This window comes from Mustela erminea, chromosome 1 (assembly GCF_009829155.1).
Source record: "Mustela erminea isolate mMusErm1 chromosome 1, mMusErm1.Pri, whole genome shotgun sequence".
Taxonomy (NCBI): domain Eukaryota; kingdom Metazoa; phylum Chordata; class Mammalia; order Carnivora; family Mustelidae; genus Mustela; species Mustela erminea.
The window spans coordinates 53201704-53218621 of record NC_045614.1 but is presented as its reverse complement, the minus strand read 5'-3'; the positions used below and the strand labels follow the sequence as shown (position 1 = coordinate 53218621).

Genomic DNA, 16918 nt, shown 5'->3' with positions numbered 1-16918 from the left:
CATCATTGGAACCAAGAGGTTGCCAAAGTGGCAGATTTAAGGAACACACTTGATTATGGTGTGGGGAGACTCTAGTTTACGAAGAAGCCAAAAGTTCAGGGCATCAAGACTGGACAATGAGGTAAGTTAAATTAAGCTGGCTTACACCATAATGAATTTAAATACACCACTATACATACCAATCAAGATAAAGTATGAGAAATACTATTTTATGGCTCAAAATAGATCTATATCTCTAAAGAATACAACAAAAAATGTCCCCAGCCATGACAACTCAGAGAGGAGAGACACTAGAACAGTTAGAAAATGTATAAAAAAGTAATCATCTTGATATATTTTAAAACATTTTGACATAAAAACTGGCCATTGTTTTACTTCTTGGTCATACCAGCTATATTTGAAACAAAACCATCAGATTATTAGAGCCTAAAAGGACTTCACATATGGTTCAATCACTTTAATTTAAAGGGGGAAGATCATACACAAAATTTTCAAGTTATTCACACAAGTACTCAGGAGAACACGAGCAGATCAAGAACTAAAATTTTAGGATGCAGTTTCCATGTTCTATTTCTCAATATCTGCTGTTTTAACTCTGCTTTTAGCATTTATGATTCTCTTCTCTCTCCCATACACCTCTAAGTGGATTATACCATCCAAGACTGCTCTTTGGAAGGGTGGAGACTCTGCCCAAACTTCATTGTTTATCCTCCAATTGGATCCTTCCCCAACACCAACTTATCTAAACATCTCAAATCCATGTAGATAACTCTGAAAGCAAATAAAAGGGATTCATTTTATGAAGTGAGTTCTGAAGGGATACTGCCAAGCCTTATTTCAAAAACCAGGCTCTCATTTCCAATCTAAGAATTAAATGGCTTTCTGCCTGTTGTTTCTGCCTTTCCTCTGCAATTAGGGGAGAAGGCCAAGGCTGTGTCTCCAGGGATTGCTTCATAAGGAAAAATCAAGGCAGGATACAGTCTAAGGATGGGCCAGTGCAGGTTGGAAGTGGGCGAGCACAGGCTGTGGGAAAAGTGAACTGGATTCATGAGCAGGCTAGGTCAGTCCCCACAGTGATTTCTCTCCATTGGAAACAGGTCTAAGTGCTGACACGGGGGTTTCCCACAGCTTCTACTGGCCTCCAAAGGCATATTTGTCATCAGAGGCTCTTGATGAAGCTGTACATAAATATCTGACTGTTGTTAAATACAAAACAAAACAAAAAAAATGTTCCACAGGAACCAAATCAAAACCATCTGTGAGGGGGAGAGGCCAAAAACTCAGTGTAAGTGCAAAAGGCCCAGCAGAAACACTTGTTAATTGTGTTATTTACTTTGCTGAATAGTAAATTGTCATGCCAATGAAGTCATATCACATGACTAAAAATAATGTTTTTCATATGACTTTCCTGCTATGAGAGAAATGGGCACTTTATTTTCTAGAATTCTGAAATCTGTAGTAGATGAGTCAGAACCTGAGTTTTAATTCAGAATCAACCCTTTGGCTCTCAGCCTTCTTTATTTCTGCCAGCCTGTTCATGATTTTACATCTTATGCTATTATTGACATTAAACTTTATTTTTAAACGATCATTTGTTAGTTTCTGATTCTGCAGGAAAAAAGTTCTGCTTAGCAAATGCTGGACAAAGATGCAAATTCTATTAATGAAGTGCTTTAACTGCAATCTTGCAATCATAGCTGCATGACACAGCCATCAAATATGAATGATATAGTCAAGGCGTGGGAGGAAAACCTAGAGTCATGGAATGTGCAAACCTTCGAAAATGAGAATGAAGCATTTCAGGGGAATTGGATTATGAAATTTTGTTATTTGAATTTCTCAGGGATATAGCTTGCTTTATTACCTCTCTTATGTACCAGTCTTTTCTCTCTACTTACGTGGGGTTTGACATTATTTGGCATTTCCCACAGCACAATGTTGAACCCACAGTTGGAACTAACTCAGTACATGCAAACAGGTACTTGATGAAAAATAACCCTAAGAAGGTAAGTCACAGCAAATTTTATGGAAAGATGGCTAAGTCATTTGCATGTCTGATTTATACTGAGCCTTTCTTTCTTCAACAAATTCAGCAGTTTTAAAAGCATTTGGTCAGCACTTCAACAACTTCATGACTTGGACATCTTGTGCTTCATCAACTTTAAGGCCATTTCCTTTTGTTCCAACTGGGATAAATAGAGATGAACAAGAGAGAACTCGGGTCAATCTCCAAGTATCCAAACTCATTCTCAAAAAGGCTCTTGAAAGTAAAGATCAGAACTTCATGCAAAACACCTTATTCGGATGGCAACATTTTAAGAGGGCAAAAGCTGGGGGTGGGGGGCTCTCCTCCATGGGGCCTTCTAATACCTCATGAGTAGAATATAACCATAATTTGGCAGCTAGGTGGGCTATAGACTAGGGACATGGGTCTCTGTCTAAGACCCCTTCTTTAGGAAACACAACATTTGTAATAACATTTATGAGGGAGCATTTTTAAAATTTTAAGCTACAACTCAAGACAAAATCAATCTATCATTCCTCATTTAAATACTTTTTATTGCATCCTAGCTCTATAGCTTCTCCTCACTGTACTCAATGAAACAGGATAATTTCTTTACCTGCTAAGTCCATCTACCAGTCTTCCTCTTTTTCTCCAAACTCTATCATCATCCTATCTCTAATACCATTCAGTCATTTCCATTCATTTATTCCATTACCTCAAAATCACCATTACCCCAAATAAATTCATCTTTGTAAGTCTGGTCTATCCACCCTTCCCTTCCCTCCTTAACCACACTTCCAGTCCCCACTCTGCACCTTGCATTTCAACCCCTTCTCCCACAGAAACCAACCTGGTGATTTGTCTGTTAATCTTAATCTCAACAGCAATGTGATTACACTAGTAACCTAGACTAAAATAATGGCAATCATCTGGGGTTATCTGATGATGGAAGAAAGGTGGGTGCAAAAGATTGGGTTGCACTAGTCAATCTTCCTAGATCTAGGTGATTCTGTCTTCCAATCCATTATTCCTGTGCTTCTTTCTATGAAAAGAAAGGGATTTGTAGTCTCTAGTAGGATCAGCTTTGCATTCTTCCTTTATAAAGGGTCTATATTTGGGGAGATAGACCACAGGTGTTAAAGGATAGGGGATAGTTTAAAAGCATCAAAACTTTTCTTTTTTTTAATGAAAAAAGAGTTATCTTGCTGTAACATGGATGAGCCTTGAAACCATCATGCTAAGTTAAAGACAGCAGACACAAAAGACCACAAATCATTTGACTTCATTTACATGACATGTCCACAAATAGGCAAATCCATGGAAACAGAAAGTACAGTAGTGGTTGCCAGGCCTGGAAGGAAGGGGGGAAATAAGCAGTGACTGTTTAATGAGTATGGAGTTTCTTCTTGGGTGATGAAAATGTTCTAAACTCAGTAGTAAGGGTAGCACAACAACTCTGTGAATACTCTAAAAACCACTGAATTGTACGCTTTAGAAGGGTAAATTTCATGGTATATGAATTGCAACTCAATGAAGTTGTTATTAAAAAAAAACAACAACACCTTATCTGATTTCAAATAAGCCTGGCTCCACTACATTCTCATGATTCTGAGTAACACACTAAAGACTCTTGGCCTCTAAGACCTTTATTCAGCCCTCCCCTATTTCCCTCCCAATTTTTATTTTTAAAGACAGCCTACTCATCCTTTAAAACTAACTGGTGATGGATGTTAACTAGACTTGTTGTGGTGATCATTTTGGAATACCTATAAATATCAAATCATTACACACTGAACACCTGATACTAATATATAATGTAATATGTCAATTATAGCTCAATAAAAATTAAATTAGAAATTAATTAAATTTTAAAATTTAACTGGAATACTTGTTCCCTTCTGTGTGAAGCTTTCTTTGACATCCCTACTCCCCAAGGCAGAAGTAACTGCTCTCTGAGCACTTAATATATATAAATGACTAAAATATTTTTGATGATATTAGAATGTACTATTTACATCTGTTTCTCCTATGTTTCTCATATTAGACTATGAGTACATCTCATTGACTTCTGTTTTCAGTTACTAACACAGTGACTTGCTATCAAAATTTTTTTAAAGCTGTTCAATAATTCCAGTTATAAAAAAAGAGTATTTGTACAAATACACATTTCATAAAAATATATAAAATGATACAGACGCATATAATTATCTGGTTGAATCTTCTGCATTTTCAAAGTTGAGGCATAAAAAGAGCCCAAGATCATGAAACGAGATGGGATCGGGAGGGAGACAAACCATAAGAGACTCTTAATCTCACTAAACAAACTGAGGGTTGCTTGGGGGAGGGGGAGTTTGGAGAGGGTGGTTGGGTTATGGACATTGGGGAGGGTATGTGATATGGTGAGTGCTATGAAGCATGTAAACCTGGCGATTCACAAACCTGTATCCCTGGGGCAAATAACACCTTATACATTAATAAAAATAATTTAAAAAAAAAGAGTCCAAGAGGAAAATTGGGCATTCTTGGTTACATTGTTAAAATAAATAAATCAGGACCTTTCTATATGGAAAGAAGAATTTTGTATTTTTATTACTCAACATCTGTTATTCCATGAGGAATCAAATATGTGAATCAAAATGGTATCTTCACACAGCTATATATTTTTTTGAAATATATTTATTTACATATACGTGCATATTTTTCATAGTAATGTAAAATAATGTAGGTAGGACAAGGAATTTTACTGTTATGAGGTCTTTTACTGAGAATTATCTTAAAACACAGCCCTATTTAAATGAAATACATAAAATCGTTAACAACCAACATAAAAAAGAAATAATCGATATTAATAAAGTAATAGTAGGGGACTTTAACAACCCCACTTACATTGATGGACGGATCATCCAAACAGAAAATCAACAAGGAAACAGTGGCTTTGAATGACATATTGGACCAGATGGATTTAACAGACATATTCAGAACATTCAATCCTGAACAGCAGAATACACATTCTTTCCAAGTGCACACACAACATTCTCCAAAACAGATCACATATTAGGCTACAAAACAAATCTCAACAAATTCAAAAAAATCAAAGTCATACCATGGATCTTTTCTAACCACAATGCTATGAAACTAGAAATCAACCACAAGAAAAAAATCTGGCAAGAGCACAAACACATAGAGGTTAAATAACATGTTACTAAACAATGAATGGGTCAACCAAGAAATCAAAGAAGAAATTGAAAATTACATGGAAAAAAATAACATATACAATGAATCTTGGAATACTGAAAAATAAAATTATTTTTAAAAAAGAAAATTACATGGAAACAAATAAAAATGAAGACACATGTCCAAAATCTTTGGGATACAGCCAAAGTAGCTCTAAGAGGGAAGTTTATAGCAATACAGGACTACATCAGGAAGCAAGAAAAATCTCAAACAACCTAACCTTACCCATAAAGGAGCTAGAAAAAAGAAAAAACAAAACCCAAAACCAGCAAAAGGAAGGAAATAATAAAGATTAGAGCAGAAATAAGTGAAAAAACAGCTTAAAAAATTTAGAACAGATCAATGAAAACAGAGGCTGGTTCTTTGAAAAGATCAACAAAATGGATAAATTTCTAGTTAGACTGATTAAGAAAAATAAAGAGAAAAACTCATGTAAACAAAATCACTAATGAAAGAGAAGAAACCACCACCAACACCACAGAAATATAAACACTTGTAACAGAATATTATGAAAACTTATATGTCAACAAATTGGACAACTTAGAAGAAATGGACAAATTCTGAGAAACATGATATTCTAAAAATGAAGCAGGAAGAAATAGAAAATTTGAACAGACTGCCAGCAAAGAAATTGAATCAGTAATAATAATAATAATAAAAAACTCCCAACAAACAGAAGTCCAGAACTAGACAGCTTCATAGGTGAATTCTACCAAACATTTAAAGAGGTATTAATACTTATTTTCAAACTATTCTAAAAAATATAAGAGGAGTAAAACTTTAAAATTCACTCTATGAGGCCAGTATCATCCTGATACCAAAACAAGATAAAAAGGCCACAAAAATGGAAACTACAGACAAATATCTCTCATGTATATAGAGATATTTCTCTATATCTCCATATAGAGATGCAAAATTCTCAACAAAATACAAGCAAACAGAATCCAGCAATATATTTTTAAAAATCATACAACATTCCTAAGTAGGATTTATTCCTGGGATGCAAGCGTAGTTCAATAGTCACAAAGCAATCAATGTGACACATCACATCAGTAAGAGAAAGGATAAAAACCAGATGCAAAAAAAGCATTTGATGAAGTACATCCATTTATGATTTAAAAACAACAACAACAACAACAACAAAACCCCCTACAGAGTAGGTCTAGAGGAAACATATCTCAACAAAACAAAGACCTTATGGTAAAAGCTCACAGCCAACATCATACTCAATGGTAAAAAACCAAGAGCTTTTCCCCTAAGGTCACAGGACAAGGATGTCCACTCTTACCACTTTTATTCAATATAGTACTATAATTCCTAGCCAAAGCAATTAGACAACATAAGGAAATCAAAAGCATCCAAATTCGTGAGGAAGAAGTAAAACTCTATTTGCAGATGACATGATACTCTGTATAGAAAACCCAAAAGATTTTAAAAAACTACTAGAACTGATAAATGAATTCAGTAAAGTCTATAGGATACAAAATCAATGTACAGAAATCTGTTGCCTTCATATACACTAATAATCAAACAGCAGAAAGAGAAATTACGAAAACAATCCCATTTACAATGGCATCAACAAAATTAAATATCTAGGAATAAACTTAACCAAGGAGGTGAAAGACCTGTACTCAAAAAGCTGTAAAGCATGGATAAAAGAAATTCAAGATGATGAAAAGAAATGGAAAGACATTCCACGCTCATGAGTTGGAAGAACAAGTATCATTAATATGTCTATACTACCCAAAGCAATTTACAGATTTAGGGCAATCCCTATCAAAATACCAACAGCATTTTTCACAAAACTAAAACAAACAATCCTAAATTTATTTTAAAAGATTTTATTTATTTATTTGAGAGAGAGAGCGCGCAAGTGGGGGGAGGGGGAGAAGGAAAGAGAATCGCAGGCAAACTCTGTGCTGAGTGCAGAGTCCAATGCCGGGATTGATCCCATTACCCTGAAGTCTTGACCTGAGCGAAAATCAAGAGTTAGAAGCGTAACCAAGTGAGCCACCCAAACAATCCTTTTGGAACCACAAAAGACCCAAAATAACCAAACCAACCTTGAAAAAGCAATGCAAAACTGAAGATACCACAATTCCATACTTCAAGTTACATTACAAACTGGTAGCAATTAAAACTGTATGGTACTAGCATAAAAACAGATGCACAGATCATTGGAATAGAACAGAAAACCCAGAAATAAACCCACTATATGGTTAATTAGGAGGAATGAATATACAATGGAAAAATATCTCTTCAACAAATGGTGTTGGGAAAACTGGACAGCAACATGAAAAAGAATGGAACTGGATCATTTTCTTTCACTATACACAAGAATAAACTCAAAATGGATTACAGACCTAAGTGAGACCTGAAATCATAAAAATCCTTCAAGAGAGCACAGATAGGAATCTCTCCAACATGGGAAGTAGCAATTCTTTTCTAGATATATCTTTTGAGGCAAGGGAAATAAAAGCAAAAATAAACTATTGGGACTATGTCAAAATAAAAAGCTTCCGCCCAGTGAAGGAAACAATCTACAAAACTAAGGAAATGATCTACAAATAGGAAAAGATATTTACAAATGGCATATCCAGTAAAAGGTTACTATCTAAAATGTATAAAGACCTAATACAAGTTAATATCCAAAAAACAAATAATCCAATTTAAAAATGGGCTGAAGACATGAACAGATAAATTTCTCCAAAGAAGACATCCAGATGGCCAACAGTTACATGAAAAGATGCTCAATATCACTCATCATCAGGGAAATTCCAATCAAACCACAATGAGATATTACCTCACAACTGTCAGAATGACAAAAACAAAACAAAACAAAACATAAGAAACAGCTAGTATTGGGGAGGATATGGAGAAAAAGGAACTCTTGTGCATTGCTGATGGGAATGCAAACTGGTGCAGCCACTATGGAAAACATTATGGAGGTTCCTCAAAAAATTAAAAATAGAACTACCCTACAATCCATTAATCACACTACTGGGTATTTACACCCCCCCCCAAATAAAACCACTAATTGAAAGGGATACATGCACCCTTTTGGTTATTGCATTATTATTCACAACAACCAAACTACAAGAATAGCCCGAGTATCCACTGATACATGAATGGATAAAGAAGATGTGGCATATAATACAGTGGAGTACGATTCAGCCATAAAAAAGAATGAAATCTTGCCATTTGCAACAACATGCATACAGCTAGCGAGTATAATGGTAAGTGAAGTAAGTCAGAAAAAGGTAAATATCATGATTTCAGTCTTATGTGGAATTTAAGAAACGAAACAAAAACAAAGAAAAAAAAAGAGAGAAACCAAGAAACAGACTCTTTACTATAGAATACTGATGGTTACCAGAGAGGAGGCATGGGGGAAATGGTGTTGAGGTAGGAAGAGTACACTTATTATGATGGAAAATAAGATGAAATAAAAAAGCAAAAAAAGGGGTCTATTGAGCGGCTGTCTTTGGTTCGGGTCATGATCTCAGGGTCCTGGGTCGAGCCCCACATCTGGCTCCCTGCTCAGCAGAGAGCCTGCTTCTCCCTCTCCCTCTGCCTGCCGCTCTGCCTACTTGTGCTCTCTCTCTGTCAAATAAATAAATACAAATATTTTTTTTAAAAAGCAAAAAAAATTTTTTTAAACTAAAAAGGAAAACCACAACCCTACTTATTTATTTAATTATTATTATTTTTAAAATTTACTTATTTGACAGAGAGTGGAAGAGCACAAGCAGGCAGTGCAGCAGAGCGAGGAGAAGCAAGCTCCCCACTGAGCAGGGAGCTCGATCCCAGGACTTTGGGATCATGACCAGAGGTGAAGACAGTTGCTTAACTAACTGAGCCACCCAGGTAGCCACCCCCCAGCCCTTCACAGCCCTATATAAAGCTTTTTAAGAAAATAAATGATCCTTCTCTAATATAAGGATCACAAATTCTAACACCTGAAAGGGTCATTAACTCACGAGCTTCTTTTAAATGGAGAATATCACCTAAAAAATAACTTTGGGCAAAAAAACAACAAGTGTGTCTCCAAAAAGGAAACCAGGTGATAAGGAACAAGTGTAGAAGATTTACTTTACATGCGGAATATTTTTTATACCTTTAAATTTCATATAAAGTACATTATTTATCTATAAAATTTGCATCCTGGCTCCAGCTAACCATCACGATTAAGAAATGCAGGCCTGGGCTCGCCAGATCTGATTTTTCAAAGAAGTTAGAAATGGGAAAATTCAGATTTTTATGTAAAACTCGTAAGTTTTTTTTTTAAAGAGTTTATTTATTTATTTGACAGATAGGGATCACAAGTAGACAGAGAGGTAGGCATAGAGACAGGGAAGCAGGCTCCCTGCTGAGCAGAGAGCCCTACGTGGGGCTCGATCCCAGGACCCTGGGATCATGACCTGAGCTGAAGGCAGAGGCTTAACCCACTAAGCCACTCAGGTGCCCCGAAAACTCATAAGTTTTAAATGTTGACTTTATTCAGAACTCAGAACACAGGGGAGGGCCAAACAAAACACACCTGCAGGCCATATCTGGCTCACAGGCCAACCAGTCTACCATCTCTAATCAAAAATTTGATGTGTGGGGGCGCCTGGGTGGCTGAGTAGGTTAAAGCCTCTGCCTTCAGCTCAGGTCATGATCTCAGGGTCCTGGAATCGAGCCCCGCATCGGGCTCTCTGCTCGGCAGGGAGCCTGCTTCCTCCTCCTCTCTCTGCCTGCCTCTCTGCCTACTTGTGATCTCTGTCTGTTAAATAAATAAGTAAATCTTTAAAAAAAAATTTGATGTGTGGCTTATGATTCCAAAAACAATAAACATAACTGAATGGAGGAAAATTTCAAACAGAAAACTCCGACTTATGGATGAAACCATGTTCCCTCCTGTTCCACCATCTACTTAGTCACTGTTGGTCTCTTAAACTTCCCCTTTTCTTCCTGGGTCTTTGAAAAGGCTATTAATGTTTGACCAGCTAAAATGCAAAGCAAGTCAGATCTCACCAAGAATCTGCCCATTATCCTAGCATCCAGCTCTGTTTTAAAGAGTGAAATTTGGAGTCACTTTCAAGTTGCAATTCATCTAGCCAACAAAAGAGAAGTATATGAATTATTTCCAGCTCGGTAGAAATATTCCCTCAGCAAACTAGTCAAACAATTGCATAGTTGAAAAGACCTGTAAGTTATTTTAACCTTATCAGGCAGTACAGTGCTACACAAAGGATAAAATGGCAGCCATGATCAACATAATGCTCTGAACCATGTCTGGGAACCAATAACAACTCTGGGGGAAATCTCAAATTCTCTTCAAATTCAGCACAGATACTGTTCATCTTCTGAAACTGAAGCTAAGAGACTATGTGGGCCTTACTATTGGTTATAAGTGGAGTACTACATCCATTAAATGCCCAGAGGACACCAAGGCAAGTTAAAGAAGAACTGGTTATAGCTTTTTTTTTTAAAATGTCTATTTATTTAAATAATCTTTACCCCATGTGGGACTTGAACTCATGACCGCCAGATCAAGAGTTGCATCTTCTGAGTCAGCCGGGTACCCCAGAACTGATTTGTTTTATTTATTTATTTTTTCTTTTCTTTTCCTTTATTTATTTATTTGACAGACAGAGATCACAAGTGGGCAGAGAGGCAGGCAGAGAGAGAGGAAGGAAACAGGCAGAGAGAGAAGAGGAAGCAGGCTCCCCGCCGAGCAGAGAGCCCGATGCGAGACTCGATCCCATGATCCTGAGATCACAACCTGAGCTGAAGGCAGAGGCTTAACCCACCCAGGCACCCCATGATTTCAGTTTTAAATGTAGTACTAGAGATGTACTATCTTGCCTCTCTGGTGTGCCTGAAACTCTCCCCTCAATCTGCTAAAAGTTTCAAAGGATTTGACTCTGGTAGATTCAATTTTCTTTACTTAGTGCTACTAGCTCCAATCTTCCAAACAGCAGCCTTAGTTTGCCACCAGCTAGTCCAGTATCCAGACTGAATGTCTACTCAATGACCACTGGAGCCTGCCCCAGTGGTAAAGACATACCACCCCAGGCAGGGGTAGGAATGGTGTAGTCATCAATAAATAGGACAACAGGACTAATGGCATCTTTGCAAATGTTCCACTCCTGTGGGACACAGGCGCTCAAGGTTTTCTTTATGCAGCTTGTGGAAATGATAAGACAGGCCACATTTCTCCTAAGAACTTCTTCATGGAAATTAAGATCTGCAATATATTCTAATTGACAAGCAAAGCATAACTCTCTCAGGTTGTGACTGGGGAAGCCATTTTATAGTAGAGTTCAGTGACCTAAGATGTATCCAATTATCAAATAAAAGCCAGGCATATTTCCTCTGAAGAACATGGCCAGAGCCAGTCTCCCCTATCTGACATTCTGATGTGTGGACATCAGAAACAACTCTCCCATGGCCACAGGCACACTGTTTTTCAGACAGGAACAGAGGTGCTTGAAAATCCATAACCCATATTCCCTTTAATTATGTGCACTGGGCACCTGCTATACAACAATCTGTACACATCAACATACAGTGACTGCAGAAGGTTCCTTCTTTTCTGATAATTAGCAGACTTATTCAGCAATGTTTGTCAAATCATAATTCACTGCTTCCTTACTATGCCATAAATCTGAGTATCAAGTAGGTTTCAAACACACCAGTCCTCAGTACAAAAAGCTTGTTTTATTCTTACCTCAGCAGCTTGGGTCTCTTGGTGCAGCAAAGTGAGGCCTGTCAAGTCTTCTAAGAAGGAATGTGAGGAATTAAACACCTTTGCTAGGAAATTAAATCCTTCTCGTTCATATTGATCAAGAACCTGTAAAACATTTATATTTGTTAAAAGGGGCTGCAGGCTTTAAAAGTATATTACAAGATTTTCACTTCTATAAGCACTTGTCAAAAATGAAACTAAAACTAGAATTAAACATGGGGATAATAATGCAATCTGGAGGGCAAAAACTGGGAGGGCTTAGTATTTATCACTTTCCCTTCTTAGAAACAATGACAATATCCTTTTCCAATTTACAAGACAATTTTAGTCAAATAAGTTTTATGCAAATTCACTAAAAATTCTGTAAAGGCTGGGTTTCCTACTTCTAAAGTTCACCTATTAGGAAGGAAAAAAAAAACGGGCCAGAAAAGAGCCAAGAAAAAAATTAAAAAGGATAAAGACAAACAGACAAATGGATGGGAAATGTGATCTGCTGGCTAGGCATACATCTTTTTAAAAAACAAAAGTTCAAAACATAAAAATAAATTTCACTAGGCATGTCACAAAAGAGGATATCCAAATGGCCAATAAACATATGAAAAGTTGATCAACATTACAAGTGATTAGGGAAATGTAAACTAAAACCATAATGAAATCTTACTTTATAAACACCAAAATGGCTAAAGTAAAAAAGAAGATTTCAAGTACTGGCAAGAATGTAGAACTGGGATTCTCATGGGAGTGCAAAATGAGAAAGCCATTTTAAGCAGAGAGAGTCAACTATCATATGGTTTCACTTATTTGTGGAGCATAACAAATATCATGGAGGACAAGGGGTGTTAGAGAGGAGAAGGGAGTTGGGGGAAATTGGAAGAGGAGGTGAACCATGAGAGACTATGGACTCTGAAAAACAATCTGAGGGGTTTGAAGTGGCAGGGGGTGGGAGGTTGGGGTACCAGGTGGTGGGTATTACAGAGGGCACAGATTGCATGGAGCACTGGGTGTGGTGAAAAAATCATGAATACTGTTTTTCTGAAAATAAATAAATTAATTTAATTAAAAAAAATAAATGTATATTTAAAATACTAAAAAAAAAAAAAAAAAAGAAAGCCATTTTAGAGGCTTAAGACTTATATGCCCTGTGATCAAGCAGTTATACTCCTAGATATATATACCCTGCAAAAAAGGGTATGTGGTTATGTATCAGAAGACCCAAACAAAGTGTCCACAGCAGCACTATTCACGGTAGTCCAAACTAGATACTATTCAAGTGTGCATCAATAGTAGAATGAATGAACAAAAGGGTATATTCATGCAATAGAATACTACTTAGCAATGAAAGCAAACTGTATCTACTTGCAACAATATAGATAATTCTCATAAACATAATGTTAAACAAAAAAGAGAGAAGCAATATTTAATGCACAATTACATTTTTATATATAAAATTAAAAAAAAGAACAGGCAAAATGAATCTAAGGCGAGTGGTTACCCATGGAGGGACTGTAACTGGAAGGGGCACAAGGGAGGTCCTGGATACTGATAACATTTGTTTCTTTATCTGGGTGTTGGTATACTTTGTGAAAAGCCATCAAGCACTTTTTTGTATATATGTTATCCCCTGGTAAGATTTAAAGCCTGCGTCTTGACAGGAGAACAATACAAGAATGTCTCAGTTCTCAGAAGCAAAGAAAATAATGATTATTGTATTTAAAAATTCAAAGATCACAGGAATTATGAGTGTTTGGAAACAGTAAACCAGAGTGCCTCAAAAATTCTCTCAGAACTCAGAAGAAATAGGGCGCCTGGGTGGCTCAGTGGGTTGAGCCGCTGCCTTCGGCTCGGGTCATGATCTCAGGGTCCTAGGATCGAGTCCCGCATCGGGCTCTCTGCTCAGCAGGGAGCCTGCTTCCCTCTCTCTCTCTCTCTGCCTGCCTCTCCATCTACTTGTGATTCCTCTCTGTCAAATAAATAAATAAAACCTTTAAAAAAAAAAAAAGAACTCAGAAGAAATAGATGAATGTCTCAAAAGCAGACATTGAAGATAAACCCAAGAAATCAATTACACATGAATAGAAAGGCTGGAGAAGCAGTAACACAAGAAAACAATTTTTAAAACTTCTCCATAAAAGAGATGAGAATGTATAAACGCTTTGATGCAATAATTCCACTTCAAAGACTTTTCATACAGATACAGTTGTCCATGGGTAAAAGAAGTTGACATGTAATGATGCTCACTAAAACACTCTGCAGCAACAAAAGATTAGAAGCCACTACTCTTTAACAGGGAGCTAGTTGACAAAATTATGGTGTATTTATAATTAAGGGCATAAGTTAGATCCATTAAAAGAATGAGGTAGCTCTACAGTATTTATATAAACTTGTTTCCAAGACATACAGGTATATTAAAAGCAATGTCCAGACCATGTGTTTGGTAGTAATCTCTTAAAAATAAAGATGGAGGAGTAAGGAAAAAGAAAGGGAAATGCAGCTGTGTGTATGCTTGTTCCTGCATATAATAAGATCTCTGGAAGTATGCATACACACGACTGGCATCAAGTAGTTGGCTCTGCAAATTCTTCTATACTACCTGAATTTTTAAAATCGTGTGCATATATTACTTATTTAAATAATATTAAAGTCTCTCTTTTTTCCCTTTAGTGCTGAAGAAAGGTCCCAGCAGAGGAGGAGGAAAAAGAGTCCTAAAGCCCTGACGAAGCTAGAGCTGAGCTGGGGGGCAGCCCTCTCCTTCAGCCATGGGAAACAAAACAGCAGTTGTGATGTTAGGAGAGCAGGGAACTGGAGGCTGAGAAGTTCTGGGGTCTGACAGCAGGCAGCAAGGTCATCGGCTGCCAGAGAAGGGGGTGGATGGACCATGGCAATAATGGTCTAGGACAGCTGTGTGGGGAATGTGAGAAAGGAAGTGGAGGACCCTGCTCAGGACAGATAATATACGTTTTGGGAGAAATGTGGTTAAGGACCATGTAAGCGTGGGCACTGATAGGATAAAGGCAACAGGGAGGTCAAAAAAATCAAGGGGCTGCTGAGTACCAGTGAAGGGAGCCAAGGGAGGTAAGGTAAGACCTGCAGACTGGAGGGAAGAGATACACGGGGGATCATGGAGGAGCAAAGGGTGATCAGTATGCCTCAAGGTCACACAGCAAAGCCTTTGGCTGATGAGCCCCAGTAAATTAATCTGACAACCCAATGCCTGGATAAAAAGGCACTTAGTAACTGAATCCCTCAGTAATAAAGAGATTCCTTACAAACAAGAATTTTATCTTAGGAAAATTATGCATGAAAATTAATGATCTTTTTCAAAATGATAAATACTTTGTGCTTGGCGATCATTTATTTCTGAACTATTAAGCTCACTAATTAGCTAGTTTGTGCCACGTTTTCAATAAGGTGAAAGAAGAAACAGGTTTGAAAAAATGGATTAAGAATTTTTTAAAAATTAGAATTCCAGGTCCACTTTGTTGGACCTTAATTAATCTTTCAGATTTCAAGTCCATGTTTCCACAGATAATTCTGCAGTGCCACAAATCTGAATAGCAGAAAAACCAACAGCAAGAGCAGTAGGAATAAAAGCCTTCCCCCATAATCAAGATGTACAGAAAGTTTAATGCTGAAACACTATTCATAGCTCTGGCTTCAAAAATATGTGGAAAAACTTAATCCTCCAGGGGCATATTTAATCATGCAAGGGTTTTCTAGTATTCCCTTTATGTGCTGGGAAGTTAATCTGTGTTACGAGTATAAGCAGCTTATAAAAGGTACAAAGATATTTTCCCCTACAGTTTGACCTTCTTAAAAAGGAAAATGTGTTTTAAATTACCCCCAGCCTCAAAAAGATACCATCACAATGAATATGAGCACTGCTACAATGTGTCAGTCTGCAAACACACGGAACCTCCTAAGTAATTATATAATACATGGTCCTGAGAAGTGTGCACATTACATTTTGACAGGTTATTAAGTACTCTAAAGGTACTGGGAAGTTTGCTAAGTAGAGAAATAATGACTTTTAATACAAAGATATGGATCCTTTCCTGATGAACATGATTTTTCTTACTTCACTGTTCTCTTAGACTAGGTGAGCTTTACTCGTGTCACATGCGTACTGCTGGACAAAGACGGTAGAATCTCTTTTTAAGACACGGTTTTAGGAGTATCCATTCTCTTGCTGAGATTCTTTGAGTACTCTTTACTAGATCAAACCCATAGCCCCCAGCTAGGCATTTCAGTCCCTCCAGAAGCCTCCAACTTTGGACAACTCTCTGGAGAATGCCTTTTATAGGGCCTAACATCTGACCTTGCATAACATGCAATGATTTACATTTCATGAGAAGCAGAAGAGATTCATGGTTTGCAACTCTTGTCTATTCTTAAACAAGGATACAAGGAACTGAGTACTCAACAACAAAAAAATAGCTTTTGTGTTTTCTACTTTCAGCTTATCTATTTTCATGCAGTGTCTACAAATCTCTTATTTTAAGTCTCTGTTGTTTAGAAATTGTATTCACTTACTCTAAATTATTTAAAAGTAAACATGTGTCATGATTTCTAATATTCTCAGGGAAAGCTAGCCCAATATCCCAGATAGAGTAATGAAAGTATGGCTGGTAGACACTAGGACCTTTAATTCCCGTCCTACATAGGAGAATCCACAAAAGAAGGGTCAAAATACTCCCATCTGATGGAGAGTCACCCAATAGTCTGCAGAGGCTTTGCTCCAAGGATGGCAAACCCTGTTTTGTTGCTAAGGGAGCCATTCCAGCATGGAAAAGCCTCACTTTGGATAATGAGCTGGAAGCATCACTAATAAAACCAGGAAACACCCTGATCAACCGGTTTCTGTCTTTTGGTGTCTGGGATTTCTCTCATCATAATAAAAAGGAATCAAAGAGGAGGAAAAAAGGCTCTGATTTCAGCAGCTCTTACAA

General features: G+C 37.1%; 1 protein-coding gene across 9 annotated transcripts in view; it reads right to left on the bottom strand.

Annotated features, from left to right (window-relative positions):
* The window catches only part of ATG7 (autophagy related 7), a 243768-nt gene that overhangs the window by 116002 nt on the left and 110848 nt on the right, over positions 1-16918 (bottom strand). For 3 of the 9 annotated variants that reach the window (XM_032327262.1, XM_032327282.1, XM_032327272.1), the window contains 2 exons: positions 11955-12077; positions 367-2186 (listed from right to left, as the gene is read on the bottom strand). In XM_032327262.1, the coding sequence (XP_032183153.1) occupies positions 2130-2186; positions 11955-12077 (180 nt within the window). In that variant the 3' untranslated portion in view covers positions 367-2129. Of the gene's footprint in view, positions 1-365; positions 2187-7115; positions 7211-11954; positions 12078-16918 lie in introns of those variants that run through there. The other 6 variants (XM_032327241.1, XM_032327252.1, XM_032327289.1 and 3 more) reach the window with 4 other exon arrangements.